The sequence below is a fragment of the Cryptomeria japonica genome, chromosome 10 (assembly GCF_030272615.1).
Source record: "Cryptomeria japonica chromosome 10, Sugi_1.0, whole genome shotgun sequence".
Classification (NCBI taxonomy): domain Eukaryota; kingdom Viridiplantae; phylum Streptophyta; class Pinopsida; order Cupressales; family Cupressaceae; genus Cryptomeria; species Cryptomeria japonica.
In genome coordinates, this window is record NC_081414.1 from 571,864,390 (window position 1) to 571,888,947 (window position 24,558).

The window sequence follows — 24,558 nt, forward strand, 5'->3', positions numbered from 1 at the left end:
CACATTGGAGGACAATGATATCATTTTGGAAGCAAGGTGATTCCTTTGGGACATTTTGTATGAGGTTTGGTGATATTTTGAAGCTATATTTTGATGTTTGATCAGTTCGGCCTTGAGCACCTGGTATCCTTCGATTTGGGGGTATATCTTCATCATTTGGCTTGGATTACCATCATTGAGCATAGCGCCTTCCTCTAGCATTGAAATTGATCTGTTTAGGAGGTGATTGGGAGCTCTTGTATGTAGATTACTTTGACTTCTTAGACATACCACTTGCAGCAGCAGGGGCGGCATTAGACAAGGGTCGATCTTGCACTTTGGAGGCACATTGTTAGTTGTTATTCCTTTCTTCTTAATCACCTCATTTAGGCGATTCATTCCAGGTTCCAAATATCACATCTTCTTGTATTTTTATAGAAGTTAGAAAGTATTCTTGGTTGTCTCATATCTTTAGACCATCTAAAATAAATACTTATTATCAAGGCATTGGATGTTTGATGAATGAATGTATTGAGCCCATTTAATTCATAAATAAAGGAGCCATAAGGTTGTCTATCATTTAGTCATTATTATGTGATGGTTGCCAATTGTTTGACCTAATGACAGTCTGGTGTAACTTACTTTTCTGCATACTATTTGATGACATTGAATCAACAATTGGGAATAGGGTTGCATCTTTATCCTAGGTAGCAGTTATTTGTTTACAAGTCTTCTATATTGTCGAAGCAAAGGCTTAAAATGTTAAGATAAGTCTGAAGTATTTAGAACTAGTCACATGCCAACAATTTGACAGAAATCTCCAAGAGGTTTAAGGACTCAAAATTCATATCAAAATTGGGGTGGGACACTACAGTGGTATCAGAGATTTCATCATGCCATCCTATGATCAAATTTTGTTGAATGAGTGCAAGAGAAGTGAGGTAGTATAAGAGGGAACAACAGAGATAAAAGTACCAAAACCAACAAGTACCTGACGTAGATACATTATCAACAACATTGAGGGAAAGAGACACGAGCAAAATAATTCACAACATGGCAGAAGAGGACAAAAATACCCGAATAGAAAGGAAATTTGACACCATGTTAGACATGATATCTAGATTGTTGGGGATGATGGAGCAGCAGACCAACAATTATAACTTCCATCATCAATATGAACCTGAACACAGTGGGAATAATGAAAATATCAGGAATACTGAAAGAGACAGGTTTGTCCATAAAAGTCCTATTAGAGGATCAACATCTAGACCTCTTTTCCCTACTTTCACACCAAGGGAAGATCCACCTCCAGTTGCTGTTGATGCAACCTTCGGAGATGAAGCAAGGAAATCTTACCAAGAGTACAATACAACCTGCTGATTTGAAGGACCAATGGACCTTTGACTAGTATATGAATCAAAGGAATAGGAGAGGAGGAGCAAGAAATGATTATCAACAGACACTTGGTAAGATTCCTATGCCTTATTTTGATGGTAACAATAAATGTACAACTAGGTCTTGGGTACATAATCTTGACAATTACTCATCATTAAGACCTATGTTGGAGGAAGATGCAATAAGGTTTGCCATCTTACATTTGGAAGGAGCTCCCCACGAGTGGTGGTATCGCGGGTTGATTACCCTTGGTCACAACTTAATCACCACATATGATGAGTTCACCAAGAAGCTGATTGAAAGATTTGATGTGAAGGACCCAGAGGTGAGTTTTCATGAGTTAGCACAACTCAAGCAAAATGTCTCCCTTGAATCATATGTTGCTGATTTCCAACAATTGTCAGTTATGGTTCCTAATATCAGCGAAAGGAGGTTGGTATCTCTTTTCATTGAAGGGCTAATGGAACCACTCAAGGGTTGGTTGAAGGCCTTTGATCCTCCCTCTCTACAAGGAAAAATGAAGAAGGCACGAGGAATGGAATTCGCAGCACCTACCAACAATTTTCCATCAAAGGGATTGTCTTCCTACCGTGATAACAAGAAATTCCAAAAGAAAGATGATAAGGCTAAGGGTAAGTCCTCTTTCCGACTTGATCGTGAGACACTCAATGACTTGAGGAAGAAGAAATTATGTTTCTATTGTAAGGTACCCTATGATGCCATGACTATCCTTTAAGATCTAAAGGGAAAGCAAATACGACTATGTCGACACTCTATGAAGGATCAGATTTAGACTAGCAATCAAATGAGGAAGATTCAGAATTAGAAAGGTTAGAAAAAAAAGGGGAAGTTGAGCCTGAAGTAAAACTTAAAGAGGCTCGCCTCACTAGCATTCAACATGAAGGTTCTTTTAGGATGAGAGGTGTACTTGCTAGGCAAAAAATCATCACTCTACTTGATACAGGTGCAACTCACAATTTCATTGATGCAAGGCTTTTGGAAAGACGTAACATATGCACCAAGGATTTTGAGGGGATCAGAGTGAAGGTTGTTGATGGTTACACTCTTAAGTGTGAAAAGATGATTCCTAACCTTCCTATTCCCTTGAATACTTTTAAATTCAAGGCAGATTTTTATGTGGTGAACATGAAAGACATTGACATGGTTTTGAAAATGACGTGGCTACATGACATAGGAATATTCACCCTCAACCTGCAAGAGATGGAGATGAGATTTGAAAGAGATGGTAAGACACATGTGCTGAAGGCACTTAGGGACACCATTTGCAAAACTATTTCATTTAGAAGAATGAAGCATCTCTTATGTCATGACATGGTTGAGTGGGCAGCAAGATGTGTTTTGAAACCAACACAAGAGGAGAAACATAAACCTATCTATCCACATGATTGTTGGACATAATGGATCACTAAGAGGGGGGTGAATCAGTGATTAAAACACTTTTTCTTCAATAGGGAGATACCGATAATATATAAAACAAACTGAGTGCTAACCGGTAGCCTAAATAGTGAAAACTAGGTGTGTGAAAGGATTTACTAAAACATTAACATAACACATGCACAAGAATGCATCACACAACACTAGATATACGAGGAAAACCCAATGTGGGAAAAAAATCAGTGAGAATAGTTGTTGGAGATCTTTTGCTCCAATCCAGCCTCATAATGTAAAAGATCTGATTACAAGTTTAGGCCACCAACCCAAGGAGCACCAACCCTTGATTTATGAGCACCAACCCCTGCATAATTTATAGGCTACAAGCTAAAGGAGCTACAACCCCTGCACTAAGCTCCAACTTAGTGAAAAACAATATAAACATTTTAAATACAAAATGAGATCTTTGTTGCAAAATAATTTTTGCAACCTTATAATATTTTGTTCTATCTGTTTCAACCTTATCAGTTTGTGTTCTCTCCACCCACTCTGCAAATTTGCTTTGCTGATAACTTACCTAAGTTTCCTCTCACAATGTCTTCACACTTCAACTCACACTTGATCACTCTTTATCAGGTACAACTTTTGTTGGTTTGTCACCTCTGTGTTCTATGCTTACTCCATCAGTTTGTTCCTTAGACTAGTTTACCACATTGCTTCTCCTTATCGGTACAGTCTTCACTCATAAACACTTCAAGTGTTTATCTCTTCGGCTCTCAGACAAAAATTTCACACTTGCCTTCACTTTACAGCAGGAGCAATCGCAGTCTCAAGTCATCATATTTAAACTTGAGCTTTCCCGCCAAGAATTAATTCAAACTAAGGGTAGTTAGGGTTTCCTTCACTCGAACAAATATGCATCAGATCTAATCCAATCTTCCTTGGATTTCTCACCTACATTGGAGGAATGCATCTGTACATGTTTTCCATTATCCAATGCATATTTTCTAAAGATAACAATCCGGACCATGATTTTCGGCCTTGAAATCTGTCGACTCATTTATGACCCAGCTATTTCCTTCTCAAGGTCCTCTTGTAGTCTGATTTATTTGCTTCTATCTAGGTGCCAACACCTTCATGATATTTCTCTGTCACTCTTTCTTCCTCGAGCCGCATCAATCTGTTATCATCATGTGATTTGTGGTTGTTTCATTAATGTCGAATAGCTATTTTTACAACCATGTTGATGGAAACTTCACTGACCTTTGCATGCTTTCCACCTTATCTTCACATGGTATCACATCGGTCATACACTCAACTCACCGACACAAGGTCGGTTTACACTTGAACATTCAACAAGATCATACTGACACAAGCCCTTACCGATGAGACCTGTTAGGAATTGGGAAGGACAACTGAGAGTGGGGGTGAATCAGTTGTGAATAAATTGCAACCCAAAACAAATTATTCCAACTTAAAACTCAGTGCCAGTAAAATAGATTAACAAATATAGTATTACCGGTACAACTTAATGCATGAAATAGAAAGCAAAACAACATCCACAACACATGACACAAATATTTTGACATGGAAACCTTGTAAGGGGATAAACCACAATGGGAAACCTTACCCACAATTAAATGATACTACTAAAGATAGTAAGTGAATACAATAATGGGGTCTGCACATGCAGAAAGGCCAACCCGCCTAGAGCTTACTACTCAATCACAAAATTAGGAGTCTCACTGACTACACAATTGGATGGTTAAATCCAGTAATCAATGTACTGCTTCAATGTAGCATCTTCAATGCTAGATTCAATATCGGTTTAAGCTCTGTGCATGAGGACCAAACACCTTCATAACCTTTCCTTCAACCTTTAGATAATATCTGCATGATTTACACAAGGATCTGCTTGTTTTTCATTCTTCACAATAATTTTCAATATACACACACTCCTTCCAAATAAGATCTTACAATTATTTATACAAAACCTAAGACCTAATCATTAGGTCAGCTCCCAAAAGATATTACATTTAAATCAATTACAAAGTAAGTCTTGGTGCAATACAATATGTTAGCCTCAATACATTTACACATTATCCAATCAATAAATCATTTCCAAATTGTGTTGTGATGATCTGGAACATGTTTTCCTATGCTGGTTCATAACTTGGACCTATCTGCTGGTTAAGGCAAATATGTGAACCCGATTAGTCCAATATAAAAAATGCCAAACGCAAACGTCCAATCCATGTTTTCGACATAACCAAATGATCTCTAGATGATAACAAGTCATCACCAACTTCCTGAGCTACTGGTGAAACATATATCGATAACTATGCATAAGCCAATATCCATACCGTGACCACAATGTGTCAGTTAATCAATAAACCAATATAACCAGAGTGCCAAATCAACAATGTAGACCTCTAGAAGGATAAGTGTTGACATCAATGACAAAACCAATGCAACACATGATGAAGTCATCCATAATACCAACAATCCTCCCCTTTGGCATTGATGGCAACACTAGATGGAAAAACATCTAAATGCCAAAACAAAATGCCAACAATCTCCCCTAAATAGATCAACACAAAGTTCTGTACCAAAAATAGAAATAGTATAACCAAAACCAAAATACATCTTCAAAGTACAATTTTTTTCCATAGACATCTCTCCCCCTTTGACATCAAATGCCAAAGTAGTTAAAAATCAAAACATAACATACAACTAACTACTCCCCCTGAGCAGTAGCTCTCCTTCTTCAAAACCAAAAAAAAAGATTTTTCTGTTAGTCCATGTCGGTTTGATGCCAATCTACATCATTTAAGTCTTTGCCGGTGGGGTGATTACCCCAAGCTTCTCTCTGAGATATTCAAATGTTTCCTTAGGCAAAGGCTTTGTAAAAATATCTACAATTTTCTCTTTAGTGTTCACATAAACCAATCCCACTTCATTTGCTTCAACGTTTTCTTTCAGAAAATTATACTTAATAGAAACATGCTTTGTTTTTGAGTGAAATATTGGATTCTTTGATATATCTATTGCTCCTGAGTTATCACAGTAACTAATTACCGGTTCATTTCATTTTACCTTGATATCCTTCAACATTTGGTTGATCCATAATACCTGAGTGCAATTAGTTGTTACTGCAACATATTCTACTTCTGCTATAGATAATGATGTGCAGGTCTGCTTCTTGGTGATCCATGAAATTAATCTTCTGCTAAGAAAGAATGCACCGCCATTGGTACTCTTTCTATCATCCACATCTCCTGCCCAATTTGCATCTGTATATGCACATAACTCAAAATTGTCATCCTTAGGATACCATAAACCAAGATTTGTTGTGCCTTGCAAGTACCGGAAAATCCTTTTTACTGCAGTTTCATGATTTTCTCTAGGATTGCTTTGAGATATTGAAACAATACATACAACATTCATTATATCAGGTCTGGTTTGTGTCAAATACAGTAACCCTCCAATCATAGATTTGTACCTTGTCGAATTTATAGGAGTTGAATCATCCTTTGATGTCAATTTATCTATTGTAGTCATAGGAGTGCTTACTGATTTGGAGTTTTCCATTCCAAATTTCTTCAAAAGTTCCTTCAAGTATTTTGTTTAACACTTGAATATACCTTTATTTGTTTAAGAAATTTGTAAACCTAGAAAATTTCTTATCTCTCCAATCATAGACATTTCAAATTATTGTTGCATCTTATTAGCAAAGTCTTTGCATATCTCTTCTTCTCCTCCAAAAATGATATCATCCACAAATACTTCAAAAAACAAAATGTCATCATTGGTAATTTTGTATTACAAATTACTATCAGCATTACCTTTTGTGTATCCAAGCTTTAGAAGATATTTATCCAGTCTAGCATACCAAGCTCTGAGAGCTTGCTTCAATCCATATAAAGCTTTTCTTAATCTGCAAACCATATCCTTATCATCTGTTAATGAAAATCCATCAGGATGTTCAATGTAAAACTTCTTCTTCAAGATCTCCATTCAAAAATACACATTTTACATCCATCTGATAAACCTTATAGTTCTTGTGAGCTGTAAATGCAAGAAATAGTCTTACTGCTTCAATTATGGCTACCAGTGCAAAGGTTTCATTATAATCAATTCCTTCTTTCTGAGAATAACCTTTACACACTAATCTTGCTTTGTTTTTTATTACTTCACCATCTTCATTAAGTTTATTTCTAAATACCCATTTAGTTCCAATTACATTTTTGTCTTTAGGCCGGGGAACTAATGTCCAAGTATTATTCTTTTCAATTTGTCCTAATTCATCTTCCATTGCTTTTATCCAATGTTTATCTTTACACGCTTCAATAATTGATGCTGGTTCAACTTGAGAAATCAAACATACCTCTTCATTTTCCAATCTTCCTCTTGTCATAACACCTTGATTTTTATTTTGAATTATCTGATTTTTTGAATGATTCAATCTTAAATACCTGGGTTTATTTTGATTTCCATTCACAGGCTATTGTTCTTCAGTCACAGTTGAGTTTTCTGATGATGTTGGTGTGACTGGTTCTTCATTATGTTTTGCTGCAATCTATGTCGGTTCAGAACCTATAGATCTTGATTCTCCTCTAAAGTGTTCACATATCTTCACATTAGTACTTTCAATGATTTTGTGCAATCTTTTATTATAACATCTATATGCCTTGCTTCTAGTTGAATAACCAAGAAATATTCCTTCATCACTTCTAGGATCAAATTTTCCAATAGACTCATCTCTCCTAATATAGCATTTGCTTCACAATATTCTGAAATATTTAAGAGTAGGAATATGACCGAACCATAGTTCATAAGGGGTCTTACCGGGTTCACCTTTGATGTGAACTCTGTTGAAAGTATAAACTGTTGTATTTACTGCTTCTCTCTAGTACATATGAGGTAGATTTTCTTCCATCATCATGGTTCTTGCTGCATCCAGTATAGTTTTTTTCTTCCTTTTCACAACTCCATTCTGCTGGGGTGTCTAGGGTGTTGATAGTTGTCTTTTGATTCCATTCTCTTCACAAAATGAATTGAATTCCGTAGATGTGAATTCTCCTCCTTGATTGGATCTCAAACATTTGATTTTCTTGTTGGTTTCATTCTCTACCATTGCCTTGTATATCTTGAATCTCCCAAAAGCTTCTGATTTCTCCCCGAGAAAAGTAACCCAACACATTCTAGAATAATCATCAATTATTAGCATAAAGTATCTATCACCCTGAGGACTCCTTGTTCTTGCTAGACCATATAAATCAGTATGAATTAAATCAAGAATATTATTGAATTTCTCATAAATGCTCTTAAATGTTGTTCTAACTTGCTTTCCTATTTGACATTCCTCACATGCCAGATTATGAGATTTCACAATCTTAGGTAAATCCCTTACTACCTTGGTTGAACTGATCTTTACAATGCAATCAAAATTCACATGACAGAGTCTTTTATTTCATAACCAACTTTCATCAATCTGAGAAATCAAAAATGTCTTATCGTTGGTATTCAAGTGAAAGATATTACCTTTAGTTTGATTACCGATTGCAATCTCCAATCCAGTTCAATTTATGATTTTGCATTTTCCATTCTTGAATTGTAATTGAAATCCTTTTTCCACTAACTGACCAACACTCAAAATATTATGCTTTAAACCTTCAACATAATAAACTTTGTCAGTATTGTGCTCACCATCCAAAGATATAATGCCTCTTCCTTTGATTAAACAAGCTTTGTCATCTCCAAATATTACTTGACCTCCATGATGTTCCTGTAATGATAAGAATTTTCTTTTATCACTAGTCATATGATGCGAGCATCCACTATCAATGATTCATTCATCCCTTTCTTCAATTTTTGCAGCTAATTCTTGCTTTACTGGTTTGACAATAGGTGCCAGTTGATCTTCTTTTATTGCAACAAATGCCCATCCACTATCTACTAGATCTTCATCAAAATCATTTGTAACACCTTCATCTACATAGTAACATGACTTATCTCCATTTTTCGTAAATTTGTATCTCTGATATTGAGGGTTAGGCTTATATGTTCTATTTGCCTCATCTCTTAGTCTTGAATGTCTATCAAGACACCTAGACACCATATGACCAACTTTATTGCAATTAAAACATTTGAAAGGTTCTTTACCTTCATACTTACTTCCTACTGGACCTTTAGGCATCTTCCTTGCAAATAGTGCTTCAAGTTCTTCATTTTCTCTTCTGATATCTTCAATTTCTTTTGCATAAAGTGCTTTCCAATCAAATTTGTCAGATGATGATGATGATGATGTTGGTGCTTTGAAGGCTATATTAGTCTTGACTATAGCAACATGACCAAATTCTTCAAGCTCAAATGTTGAAATTTTTCCAACCAAAGTATCTCTAGATACTGATGTATTAGGCATTATTCTCAACTCATTAAAAGCTATCACTTTCATTTTGTAAGTCAGTGGCAAAGCTCTTAAAACTTTAGAAACGATTTCACCCCCACTTAAAGATCCTCCACAACATTGTACTCCTAAAACAATTTCATTAACTCTTTCCATAAATGCAGAAGTTCTTTCATCCTCTTCCATTTTTAAATTTTCATACCTAACCTGGTAACATTCCAGTTTTGCAATTTTGACAGTGGAATCTCCTTCATTCAATGTTTCCAGTTTATCCCAAATAGATTTTTCTGATTTGATAATACACTTAGAAGTGCTTCTCTTGCTTTGCAATCATTCTCCAAGTCTTTAGCCAAGGTTGGTGGATTAGGGTTATTCAGATTAGGAGAAACATGGCCATTCTTTGTAACATCCCATATATCTCTTCCAATGTAGTTCAGATGTGTCTCCATTCTAATCTTCCATATACCATAGTTAGTTCCATCAAGTTTGGGATTGTCCTTCCTGAAGATATTTGCTGCCATAGGATCTCCTCAAGCTGTTAAGCTTCTACAAAAGGAGGACTAGGCTCTGATACTAATTGTTAGGAACCAGGAAGGACAATTGAGAGGGGAGGGTGAATCAGTTGTCAATAAATTGCAACCCAAAACAAATTATTCCAACTTAAAACTTAGTGCCGGTAAAATAGATTAACTGTTATAGTATTACTGGTACAACTTAATGCATGAAACAGAAAGAAAAACAACATCCACAACACATGACACAAAGATTTTGATGTGGAAACCCTGTAAGGGGAAACACCACAGTGGGAAACCTTACCCCCAATCAGATGATACTACTAAAGATAGTAAGTGAATACAATAATGAGGTCTGCACATGTAGTAAGGCCAACTGCCTAGAACTCATTGATCAATCACAAAATTAGGAGTCTCACTAACTACACAGTTGGATGGTTAAATCTAATAATCAATGTACTGCTTCAATTTAGCATCTTCAATGCCAGATTCATTACCAGTTTAAGCTCTGCGCATGAGGACCAAACACCTTCATAACCTTCCTTCAACCTTCACATAATATCTATGTGATTCGCACAAGGGTCTGTTTATTTTTTCGTTCTTCATAATAATCTTGAATATACGCACACTCCTTCCAAATAAGATCTTACAATTATTTATACAAAACCTAAGACCTAATCCTTAGATCGACTCCCAAAAGATATTACATTTAAATCAATTACAAAGTAAGTCTTGGTGCAATACAATATGTCGGCCTTAATACATTTACACATTATCCAATCAATAAATAATTTCCAAATCGTGTCGTGCTGATCTGGAACATGTTTTCCTATGCCGGTTCATAACTTGGACCTATCTGCCGGTTAAGGCAAATATGTGAACCCGATTAGTCTAATATGCAAAATGCCAAATGCAAACTTCCAATCCATGTCTTCGACATTACCAAATGATCTCCAGATGGTAACAAGTCATCACCAACTTCCTGAGCTACCAGTGAAACATATATCGGTAACTGTGCATAAGCCAATATCCATACCAGGACCACAATGTGTCAGTTCATCAATAAACCAATATAACCAGAGTGCCAAATCAACAATGTAGACCTCCAAAAGGATAAGTGTTGATATCAGTGACAAAACCAATGCAACACATGACGAAGTCATCCATAATACCAACAAGACCTACTCCTCCTACTAACTGGTAGTGCACACTACACCGGTAGCACATCTTCATCTCCGGTGGTTTGTGATCATTTTAACATTCCACCTCTTCATCATTAACAGGCAGCTAACCTCCAAACTGGTATATGCTCTACCGATTATCACTCAACATGCTAACACACATATGCATCTCACCTCATAAAGGTGAGGTTACTGATAGTCTCAATAACTACTTGTCTTCCACCTTACCAATTGACAAGCCTTCATGTTAATCTTCCTTATGCCGGTTTAATCTTCTTCATACCGGTTTGACATACTTCTACCTGTAGCTTGCAATACCAATTGACATCAATGACAACTCAATTCCAACAATCTCCCAATTTGGTATTGATATCAAAATTGTCTTTTCCGGTTTCTCTCCCCCATTGACATCAATGGAAAAGGGAACCTTAGTCTGACACCAAAAATCTTCCTCTTGACTACACCCAGTTAGGACACAATCTCCCCCTGTGTCCATGCTTCATGATTCAAGATTCATAAGATAGTAACAATGGTTGACTCCCTCTGAATCATGCATTCTCCTATGTATTTAAGTGTTGCCAGATGGTAGGATAACTCCCATCTTTTGTCTCAAGTACTCAAATGGGCCCAAAGGAAGAGGCTTGGTAATTATGTCAGCAATCTGCTCACAAGTTGGAACATATTCTACTATGACCTCCTTTTCTGCTACCTTCTCCCTCAAGAAGTGATACTTGATTGCAATGTGTTTTGTTCTTGAGTGCATTATTTGATTCTTGGAAATGTTGATTGCACTTGAGTTATCACACTAGATTGGAATAGATTCTGGTATCTCCACCTGTATGTCTTTTAGTGTCTACTTCATCCATAAAACCTGTGAACAACATGTAGCAACTACTATATACTCTACCTCAATAGTAGATAATGACACTGAATCTTGCTTCTTGTTTTACCATGATACCAACAGGTCTCCTAAGTAGAAAGCACCTCCACTTGTACTTTTTCGGTCATCAATACTTCCTACCCAATCAGCATCAGTATAAGCCTGCAAAGAGAAGTCACCTTTCTTTGGATACCATAGGTCATAGTTGATAGTTCCTTGCAGATACCTAAAGATTCTTATGACTGCATTTAGGTGAGACTATTTTGGAGCAGCTTGGACTCTTGCTACCATGCAAACAACTTGTACAATATCCAGTCTAGATATTGTTAGATATAACAGATTACTAATCATAGACCTATACAATGTTTGCTCAATTTCTGATGACTCATCTAGTTTTCTCAACTTACAATCAGTAACCATGGGAGTACTTACCGGTTTGTTGTCCTCCATTTGAAATTTCTTCAACATGTCTTTCACATACTTGATTTGGGAGATGAAAATTCCTTTCTCCTATTGTGAGATTTGCAAACTAAGAAAATAGGACAACTCAGCCAGTGTGGACATCTCAAATTTTGTCTTCATCTAATCTACAAATTCTTTGCACATGATGTCCTTGTCTCCACCAAAGGTAATATCATCCACATATACAACAACTATAATCATGTGATCTCCATTTATCTTGACATACAAGTTGCTATTTGCATTCCCTTTCCAGAATCCTTGCTCCTTCAAGTATTTGTCTAGCTGGGAATACCATGCTCTGGGAGCATGATTCAAACCATACAAGGCTTTCTTCAATCGACATACAAAACTATCATCTTCATGCAACAAGTACCTTCTAGTTGTTCCATATACACCTCTTCTTCAAGATTACCAATGAGAAAGGTAGATTTTACATCCATTTGATACACTTTATATCCCTTATAGACTGAGAAGGCTAAAAACATTCTTATTGCCTCTAACCTAGCAACCAGTGCAAAGGTTTCTTCAAAATCAATACCTTCCACTTTAGCATACCATTTGAAAACTAACCTTGCTTTATGCCGGACTATCTTACCTTCTTCATTCATCTTCTTCCGGTAGGCCCATTTGGTACCTATAACATTCTTGTCTATTGGTCTAGGAACAAGTTCCCAAGTCTGATTTTTCTCAATTTGTCTTAATTCATCATCAATGGCATCTACCCACTTCTCACTTTTTCTAGCATCATCAAAGGTTTTGGGCTCTACTTCTGTCATGAGGCAGAAATTTACCTACTCACTTTCCAGCCTAATCTCCTTATGGTCTGCACACCTTCATTCCTATTTGCTATGATCTATTCTTCTGGATGATTCTTCTGCACATACTGGTTGGGGATCTTGTTTGGTGCATCTTCTATCGGTCCATTGTTAGATTGTTCTTCATATTTAACATCTGAATCATCAATGTAAGGTGTCGGTGGAGATTTTCCTCTATGTGCGTCTTCATCTATTCTCACATTTATACTATCAACCACCTTTCTCAATCTCTTGTTGTAGAATTTGTAGGCTTTACTATTGGTGGAGTATCCAAAGAAGATTCCTTCATCACTCTGGGAATCAAAACTTCCTAATCCATCAACATCTCTTTTGATGAAATAGTTACTTCCAAACAACCTAAAGTGATTGAGTGATGGTTTCGTTTCATACCATAACTCATAAGTAGTCATTCTACTGTTCACTCTTAACTGTACCTTGTTTAATGTGTATACTACAGTATGAACTGCTTTCTTCTAGTATATATATGGTATGTTGGCCTCATTTAACATTGTCCTATCCATCTCCTTTATTGTCCTATTTTTTCTCTCTACCACCCCATTTTGCTAAGGTGTCCTTGCAGCTGAATACTGTCTTTGGATTCCATGTCTCTCACAATAGTCAAGAAATTCATTTCAAGAAAATTCTCCACCCCAGTCTACTCTTAAGCATTTTACTTGGTATCCACTTTCATTTTCTACCATCTTCCTGAAAATCTTTAATCTCTCAAATGCTTGTGACTTATCATGTAGGAAGGTTACCCAAGTTATTCTTGAGTAATCATCTATAAACAACATGAAATACATTTCACTAACCAATGCTCTTGTCCTTGTTGGCTAACATAAGTCTGTATGTATCAACTCCAAAGGTCTTGAGGTGTTGTATTCCTTTATTTTAAAGCTGACCTTTGCTTTCTTACCTCACACACATTCATCACATAATATGCTTGCTGGTTCTATGATCTGAGGTATGCTTCTCACACATCGGTTCTTGCTTATCTTAACCAAATTATCAAAGTTCACATGGCCTAATCTCCGATGCCACAACCAGCTTTCATCAACCTGTACCATCATGCATTGGGACTCATAGCATTCCTTCAGATTGTAGACATTACCCTTTGTTCTCTTTCCTTCTGCTACCACTTGACCAATACTCTTCTTTCTTATCTGACAGTCGATAGAGTCAAATGAAAACTTATACCCTTTGTCACACATCTGACTTACACTCAACAGGTTATGCTTCAGTCCTTCCACATAGTACACATCATGAACCTTGATCTTGCCATCAATATTCAGTGTACCCCAACCTTTGATCTTGATGGAGGAGTTGTCACCTAACCAAACTGAACCACCATTCCAGTCATCAAGCTTCATGAACTTTTTCTTGTCTCTGCTCATGTGATTTGAAAAACCACTATTAACTACCCATAGATTCCTCCTTTCAGCATGTAGAGGAGTCTGCACAATCAGGCTGAACTCTGTCTTTTTTTTCTCCTTCTCTACCCAAACTGGTTTCTCTTCTTTCTTTTCCTCTTCTGTCACTTTGTGTTCCAATTTTGTTTCTAACTTCTCATCCGATACTATTTTCTTTTTCTTGTTGGTTCTCAGCTTACAATACCTTGCTATGTGACCAAAACTTTGACACTTATAACATTTCACATTAGCACTGTAAGATGTACTCAATGCATTCTTGTAGGACATTTGCATATTACTCCTACATTCATAATTCTTGTGACCAAACTCATTGTAATTATAACATGTGACATTTATACTTTGTAATGTAGAAAATGAGTTTCTACTCTCAAAACTAGGGTTTAAATTCATCTTCCTATAATCTGCCATTTTATGACCAAATTTATTACACTAGTGACAATAACCATGGAAATTTGGAACATAACGGTTAGGTTTTCGTGAACCTCCAAACAACTGCCACAATGGGGGTCTTCCTTTCATGTTGCTAACTCTTGTGAATCCTTCATGATCAACAATTGTATTTCTCCTTGGATCTACATGTCGGTATATTGAGTATGGTCTTCGGTTCATTAATTGAGTATACTGGTTTGTGTTGTGATTTCTAGCAGCATTTGCATATGTCTTCTTGCTGGTATCCTTGCTCACCATGAATGTCTTCCTCTCCTCACCATAATTTAAAGAGGTGAATTGTATCTCCTTACCGGATGTATCTTTTCTATTTGAACTTTGTCCTTCTTGAAAGCCTAAGCCACTGGTATCTTTAGATTGCTTCTGTTTACTTAGCATCTTATCCAGGGCTTCAATGTTGCCTTCATATTTGCTTAATTTTATCTCTTCCTGACTTTTCTATATTTCCTTCCGGAGCTTCACTATCTCTGCTTCCAAATTCTGATGCTCCTTCTCCTTTTCACTCAAACCAGTGCTAGTGGCTTCATAGATCCTTTTGGATTCTTCTAGTTGGAGTTTAAGATCTGCAATAGTTTTCTTGGACTCTTCAAGAGATTGCTCCAACAACTCTTGTTCTTTAGCTGCAACACTTTTTACCTTCTTCAAATCTCTCCTTGTTTTCTCTATCTCATCTAAGACACTAATGAGCTCTGCTTCAAGATCTACTTCTCCTTCTTTCTCTTCCTCTTCTCCTTCTTTAGGTACCAGAACCTCTCAAGCCAGGAAAAGGTTTTCTCTGACTTCATCTCCACTACAACAGTCATCTGAGGCACTTTCCTTGTCTGTGGTATCATTTTCATGTGTGTAAAGACTGCTCTTCTTCTGGTAGCCTCTTCTACCATGCCGATAGACGTTCTTCTTCCTGTCCTTACGTATGATCTGCTACCACTTGATTGATCATCTTCATTTTTATCACCATAGGGACATTTTACAGCAAAATGTCCAATCTTTCCACGGTTGAAAAATTTCAAAGACAAATTGCCTTTGTATTTGCCCAAACCCGTCTTGAGTCTTTTGACAAAGTTTTCCATGATGTTATCAGAGTCTTCACCGGTTGCATCATGAGAAGACTCTTCTTTTCCTTTTCTTGAAGTTTTGAATGCAACGTCTTTCTTCACAACCTCAGTACCGACAATCCTCATCTCATAGGCAGTTAGGGAGCCATACAATTCATCCATTGTAAAGATTTTTAGATCTTTTTGCTTCTTCTATTGCTGAGACCTTTGTATCATACTTAGATATAAGATATCTAAGTACTTTCTTCACTACCACCTCATCTTTTATTTCTTCTCCAAGCACTCTAATGGTGTTTGTTGTTTCATCAATCCTTTGGAGATAGAAAAAATCTTCTCTTCATCTCTCATCTTCAAAACCTCAAGTTGTGCTCTCAATGTTTGCAACTTGGGCTTCCTTGACTTTAGCATCGTCTTCAAATATCTTCTACAACTTATCCCAAGTTTATTTTGCAGAGGAGCGGTGCATGACTTTAACAAACTCATTATCAGATAACCCACTAAGAATGACATTTTTAACTTTAATATTGTTCTCATATTCCTTCTTAGCATCTGAATCAGTAGGGGGACTATTAGGGACTGTATACCCATTCACAACTGACATCCATACATCACAACCTAGAGAGGACAAATATGTTTCCATTCTTCTACTCCAGAATGCATAGTTGACACCATCAAACATAGAGGCTTTTGAGGAGGCAGATTTATTTCTTGCCATTGTGAACACTTGATAGGACCTACCCAAGCTAGAGAACACTTTGAAAAAATAGGGAACCTAGCTTTGATACCAATTATTGGACACAATGGATCATTGGGAGGGGGGTGAATCAATGTTTAAACACTTTTTCTTCAACATGGAGATACTAGTAATATATAAAACTATGTGCTAATCGGTAGCCTAAAAAGTGAAAACTAGGTGTGGGAAAGGATTTGCTAAAACATTAACATAGCACATGCACAAGAATGTATCACACAACACAAGATATACGAGGAAAACCCAATGTGGGAAAAACCTTGGCGAGAATAGCTGCTAGAGATCTTCTGGTCCAATCCAACCTCACAATATAAAATATCTAATTACAATTTTAGGGCGCCAACCCAAGGAGCACCAACCCCTGATTTATGAGCACCAACGCAAAGGAGCACCAACCCCTACACAATTTATAGGCTACAACCTAAAGGAGCTACAACCCCTGCACTAAGATCCAACTTAGTGAAAAATAATATAAAGATTTTAAATACAAAATGAAATCTCTGTTGCAAAAGAAGTTTTGCAACCTTACAATATTTTTTTCTATCGGTTTCAACCTTACCGGTCTGTGTTCTCTCCACCCACTCTGCAAATTTTCTTTGTTGATAACTTTCCTAAGTCCTCTCTCACAATGTCTTCACTCTTAAACTCACACTTGATCACTCTTTATTAGGTACAACTTTTTCTGGTTTGTCACCTCTGTGTTCTATGCTTACTTTATCAGTTTGTTACTTACACCGGTTTACCCTGCTTCTCCTTACCGGTATAGTCTTCACTCATAAAAATGTCAGGTGTTTATCTCTTTGACTCCCACACAACAATTTCACACTTGCTTTCACTCTACAACAGCGACAATTGCAATCTCAAGTCATCATATTTAAACTTGAGCTTTCCCGCCAAGAATCAATTCAAACTAAGGGCAGTTAGGGTTTCCTTCACCCAACCAAATCTGTATCAGATCCAATCCAATCTACCTTGGATCGATCACCTACATTAGAGGAATGCATCTATATGCGTTTTCCATTATCCAATGCATATTTTCTAAAGCTAGCAATCCCAACCATGATTTTTGGCCTTGAAATTTGTCGACTCATTTATGACTCAACTGTTTCCTTCTCAAGGTCCTCTTGTAGTCTGATTTCTTTACTTTGATCTAGGCACCAACAACTCCCTGATCCTTCTCTGTCCCTCTTTCTTCCTTGAGCCACATCAATTTGTTATCATCCTATGATTTGTGGTTGTTTTATTAATATCGACTAGTTGTTTCAACAACCATGTCAATGGAAACTTCACCGACCTCTGCATGCTTGCCACCTCAGCTCCACATGGCATCACATTGGTCATACACTCAACTCAATGACACAAGGTCAGTTTACACTTGAACATTGAAGAAGATCATATCGGCACAAGCCCTTACGGGTGAGACCTACTCCTCATGCTAACCAGTAGTACACACTACATCGATAGCACATCTTCACCTTCGGTGGTTTGTGATCATTTTAACATTCTTCCTCTTCATCATAAATAGATAGCTAACCTCCAAACTGATATATGCTCTACCGGTTATCAGTCAACATGCTAACACACATATGCATCTCACCTCATACCGGTGAGGTTACTGGTAGTCTTAATAACTACTTGTCTTCCACCATACCGGTTGACAAGCCTTCATGTTAATCTTCCTTATGCCGGTTCAATCTTCTTCATACTAGTTCAACATACTTCTACTGGTAGCCTGCAATATCAGTTGACAATGACATCCAGGATTTGAGGATTAAGCATGATAAGGTTTTCAATGATATTCCACCTGCAAGACCTCCAAATAGGGGAATAGAGAACATTATTGAGTTGGAGGAGGGTACTAATCCCATGATAGTCACTCCCTACAGACATCCCAAAAGACTCAAGGATAAGATAGAGAAAACCATCAAGGAGTTGTTAGGTATGGGGAATATTCGACCTAGTAAGTCACCTTTCGCTTCATCCATAGTTTTGGTCAAGAAGAAGGATGGTACGTTGCGGATGTGCATTTGCTACAGGTTGTTGAACAAAAAGACCATCAAGAACAGGTATCCAATCCCTAGAATTGATGTGTTGATTGATGAGCTACATGGTGCACAATATTTTTCTAAGATTGACTTAATGTTGAGCTATCACCAGATTCGAGTTAGGGAGGTGGACATTGAGAATACATCTTATCGATGTCATTGTGGATATTTTAAGTTTGTGGTTATGCCATTTGGGCTAACCAACGCACCTACCACTTTCCGGTCCACGATGAACTGGGTATTTCATTCACAGCTGTGGAAATTTTTGCTAGTCTTCTTGATGATATTTTGGTTTACAACAAGACTTGGAAGGAACACATTGCTCATTTGGATACAATTTTGGGTATTCTTGGCAAAGAGTCTCTATATGCCAAGGAATCCAAGTGTGACTTGGGCATGACAGAGTTACCTTATTTAGGTCATGTCATTAGTGCAGAAGGTGTGCATATGGACCCCAACAAGGTCAAGGCAATTGTAGATTGGCCTACACCTGTGAATCTTACACAACTTAGAGGGTTTTTGGGCTTATGTGGTTTTTATCGTAGGTTTGCTAATGGATACTCTTGACATGTGGCTCCACTAACTGATTTGACCAAGAAGGGAGCTTTTATTTGGATGTCCAAACTACAGGAATTCTTTGAGATGTTTAAACAAATCATGACCACCTGTCCAGTACTTGCTTTGCCAGATTTCAACAAACCCTTTGAGTTGCAGTGTGATGCTTCAAGTGAGGGGATTGGGGTTGTCCTTATGCATGAAAAACATCCGATTTCATTTGAGAGAAGAAAGTTGAGAGGTCCTGAGAGGATCTATATCACATATTATAAGGACAATATTGGCCATCATGTGTGCTTTGGCCAAATTCAGGCAGTATTTGGTAGGTAGAAAATTCACAGTGAAAATATGCCATAATAGATTGAGACATTTCCTTGGGTAGCGAGATCTTAATGATAGAAAGAAGAAATGGGTGAGCAAGCTGCAATCATATGACTTTGACATTTCCTTTGTCAAAGGTATGCAGAATGTAGTTGCTGATGCACTATCTCACCATCCACATTTGAGCTCCATGGCACAAATTTTAAAGGATTGGAGGCACCTGATTGTGACAAAATATGCCAAGGACTCTTGGGCTTCAAGTTTCATTGAGGGGCTGGTTAATTATGATAGATACTCCATTGTGAATGACCTAATCATTTACAAGGGGAGGATATTTTTGACCCTAGGATTGGATGTGAATAACATGGTGATGAGAAAATTTCATGATACACCCATGGCAGGTCATCCTGGCTACTACAAGACATACAAATAGGTACGAGATAAATTCACTTGGAAGGGTTTGAAGTCTGATGTTATTTGATATGTTAGAGAGTGTCCTATTTGCCAACAGAATAAGTAGGACCACACATACACTGTAGGATTTCTTCAACCACTTCCAATTCCTAATAGGAAAGGGGAATGCATTTCTATGGATGTCATCACTGGTTTACCTAAGGTGCAGGGTAAGGATTATATTTATGTAGTGGTTGACCATTTGACTAAGTATGCACATTTCTTTCCGATCACCACTACACATTCAACTACATAGGTAGAAAAGCATTTCTTTAGGGAGATATTCTGATTGCATGGTTTACCTTGGAGTATAGTGAGTGATATAGATAGAAGGTTTATGAACCATTTTTGGTAGGAGTTCTTTAGACTTTGTGGGATCGAGCTCACTTCGAGCACTAGCTACCACCTGTAGACGGATGGGCAAACAGAAATAGTGAATAAGTAGGTGGAGGGATACCTTAGAAATTACATTGCGGGGCATCAGAAGGGTTGGGTCAAGTGGATATATCTATGTGAGTATTTGTTACAATACGACTTACCACCTTTCTATCTAGATGACACCATTTATAGGGTTGTATGGGTATGAAGTGCCTAGGTTTATTGATCTGTTGTTCAGTGATAGTAGAGTGCCTAGTGGTGGAGATATGCTATAGGAGAATCAGGATATTATCAGGGCTCTTCAAGAGAATCTACTAAAGACACAAAATCAACAGAAGCAGTACGTAGATCATAAGAGAGTAGAGAGGACATTTGAGGTAGGTAACATGGTGTATTTGATGTTACAACCATATAGATAGTCTACTCTAGAGAGGAGTGGTGCTGAGAATATTAAGCCATGATATTATGGACCCTACAGAATTATCACGTGTGTGGGAGAAGTGGCTTATGAGCTTTAGTTACCAAAAAATAGCAGAGTGCATAATGTCTTTCATGTCTCATGCTTCAAGAAGGCATTAGGACATCATGTGACTCCTTCCATGACTTTACCACCCTTGGATGATGAGGGTAAGTTAATTTTAATACATGAGCCTATCTTGGATGTTAGGGAGAAATAGTCGAGGAGAGTTATAAGGGAATATTTGATCAAATGGAAGGATTTGCTAGTTGAGGATACTACTTGGGAGCGCAAGGAGATTTTGTAGCATCCAGCATTGAGATTGCTTGAGGACAAGCAATTTCAGGGAGGGCGGAGTGTAATGTCCCCTTCTCCTTAGCACATGGACATTCATGATGTTGGCCTATAATTGACCCTCGTAAGCCAAGGAGTTGTGTAGGGGGTCAATGTGGCAGAGATTGGTGGCTTCACATCTCATTATTATTTGGTATTTTGGTGATATAAGGAGATAACACGTATCATATGACATGTGCACTTTATTAATAATAAAATAATATTTAAAAAAAGTGCATTAAAATAATATGTATAATAAAATAATATAAAGTGTACCTACCCTTATCTTCTAGAAGGTGTCTATGATGAGTTATGAAAAGAGTAAATAGAAGAGAGGAATACATGTTTTGGCATGAGTTGTTTGTTATCTCTTGAATTGAGTTGTGGAGACAAGGGTTGTCTGTAGTGTTGATCCTAGGGAATGATACCTCCCTTCAATCTGCATAACTGAGGAGGTGAAACACCCTTTGAAGGGTTTCTTGTGAGTGAGGAGCACTCAACTCTTCACATTGAGCTTAAGGAGATTTCATTTTAGTTTGGAGAGTTTTCTTCAGACCTTCATATTGCCACGATTTTGTCCTTGGGCCATAGTAGATGCAAGCTTTTATATATTTGAGGCCAACGATATTGTCTAAGGAAGGAGGAGATACTATTTGGTGTATTTAGAGGTGAATCGAAATGAGTTGCAAATATTTATCAGATTGGTGCAGACTTCACTCATCCCACAATTTTGCTTCCTTCATCATCATTGAGCATCAAATTCCACATTAGAGGACAACGACATCATTTTGGAAGCACGACAATTCCTTTGGGACATTTTGTATGAGCTTTGGTGATAGTTTGAAGCTATAATTTGATGTTTGATTAGTTTGGCTCTGAGCACCTGGAGTCCTTCAATTTGGGGGTATATCTTCATGGTTTGGCTTGGATTACCATCATTGAGCATAGGGCCTTCCTCTAGCATTGAAATCGATTAGTTTAGGAGGTGATTGGGAGCACTTGTATGCAGATTACTTTGACTTCTGGTGCAAGGGCACTAGAATATATGTTTGCATCACTAGGATGTGTCTTTGATTCATGGTTATACTTTGAAGTAGGTTGTAGGCTGAGTTTTGCCTTCAAGGCCTATTAATTAGGTCCTAAGATAATGTAATAAGTCCTAAGGCTTGAAGATGTGTAAATTTGATCCAAGGCTTTGTATGCGCATTTATTTGTGTTTTTGGTGCTTAGGGGTCTTATTTGTGTTGTGTGTTCACTCTTTCCCTGTTGTGTGAAGGCAAGATCTAAAATGTAATAAATGGTCAAAAAGTTGCAATGTTGTCATAAGCAACTTTGTCAAATTTTGAATTATGGTTACCCCAACGGTTAGTTGGTTGAGTGTACATGTTGGGGGTCATTGGAGGATTTCCTTGGCATAATATAAGCCCGAGGAACAATGCCAATTGGTTAGAATAAGCTTTTAATGAAATTCTTTCTTTCAAAACAAATCTATGACTGCAATTTTATCCCATTTTCTTGTGTTTTCTGGATTTGTACGGATTTGTACGGATGGTTTGCATGATCAACGCATAGGAAAAGTTGAATAAATGGATTAAATTTTATTTGGCTTTGGTTTGGGGTCTCGAGACCCTCCGGTTTAGAAGTTACATAATTTTGTTTCTCGCTGGCCTGAGAAACCCTTAAAATCAGGGTTTTGATGCAAAAAGGGTCACAATTAAACATTCCATTGTGGGAATGGCCTGAAACCTTGGGTAATGTTGAATTGACATGTAATATAAATGTTCCAAGTGGTTTGTAAGATAGGAAGTGTCACTTGGTATTTTTGAGATGATGCCCTAGGCTTGACATATCCTATGTGGCAAGCTTGTGCAGCAAAAGAAGTGGATGAAACTCTTGAATAGTGGATTGATGAGTGAGAAAAATTGGTTTGATGAGTGAGAAAAATTGGTATGGGAGGGACCCTTGAACATGTGCAAACCTCCGACAAGTTACCAATCTTCCTTCCTTTGGGACTAGTGAAGAATTTTAGAGCCAAGTCTCCAACACTAGCTGGAGAAGCCCAATTAGGTGCAGCATGGTCAGACCATTTACACACAAAATCCAGATGCCAAAGTGTTAAGTTTCTTAGGGAATCCAAAAGGGTATCTAAAAATGTGATTTTTTCTAGGGGTTGTTAAGGAATATTGGAAGGGATTGTGTAGAAACTCAACTAGGAGGCCTAATTGCTTGTAGCCCTTACTAGGTCTCTAAGGACAAATGACATTGGAGGTCTTGTAGAAACTGATCAAGAGATCCGGGTCAGTGAAAATTCCATGTATTACATAATATTTCATCCACAAATGTCATATTTCACCATTTGAACAAAATATCCCGTTTGCTAGGGGTTTGGGGTTGTTAGGTGTCCTTGGTTGAAGGGGTTGAATTAATAGGAGTAGAAGACTCCTTGTCAATTGTGAGTTGTCTTGAGTGGAGATATCCTTAGGAAGGATCTAGGGCAAGCATATCAAGCCTTGGGAAGGCTGAAGACATTGGACCATTGGATTGTGTCAAGTGGAGACCCTTGAAGAGAGAAACCAAGCAAGTTGTGCAACAACACCAAACCCTTTGCATCAACTTCTCAGACATACCACTTGCAGAAGCAAGGGTGACATTAGACAAGGATCGATTTTCCACTTTTAGGGCATATTGTTAGTTGTTATTCCTTTCTCCTTAATCGCCTCATTTTAGGCGATTCATTCTAGGCTCCAAATATCACATCTTCTTTTATTTTTCCAGTAGTTAGCAAATTTTTTTGGCTGTCTCATATCTTCAGACCATTTGAAATTGGTACTTATTATCAAGGCATTTGGGTGTTTGATGAATGAATGTATTGGGCCCATTTGATTCATAAATAAAGGAGCCATAAGGTTGTCTATCATTTAGTCATTATTATGTGATGTGCCAATTGTTTGACCTAATGATAGTCTGTTGTAACCTACTTTTCTGCATACTATTTGATGACATTGAATCAAGAATTGGAAATAGGGTTGCATCTTTATCCTAGTTAGTAGTTGTTTGTTTGTCTTCTATATTGTAGAGGCAAAGGCTTAAAATGTTAAGACAAGTCTGAAGTATTTAGAACCCCTTCCCCAAGTACCCCTTTCGTGATAGCCCTAGTATCCTAGGATTTCTTATAATTTTTTTTCCTAAGTGTTATAGACTAGGGAGTTAGGCCATCTATAAGTAGCATGTGTCATTTGGTTTCTCCCCAATTCTCAATTTCCTACTCAAAGTACCTTACAAAAGTCAAATTTGTGGGTTACTTTTAC

At 37.4% G+C, this 24,558-nt stretch overlaps 1 protein-coding gene across 1 annotated transcript; it reads left to right on the top strand.

The window, feature by feature from the left end:
• The first annotated feature begins 1,537 nt into the window (after positions 1-1,537).
• LOC131859077 (uncharacterized) lies at positions 1,538-19,320 on the top strand. Its single transcript, XM_059212602.1, has 4 exons — positions 1,538-2,006; positions 2,339-2,620; positions 18,453-18,716; positions 18,929-19,320. The coding sequence occupies exons 1-4, from the start codon at positions 1,538-1,540 to the stop codon at positions 19,318-19,320; spliced, it is 1,407 nt and encodes a 468-aa protein (XP_059068585.1).
• Positions 19,321-24,558: the final 5,238 nt, after the last annotated feature.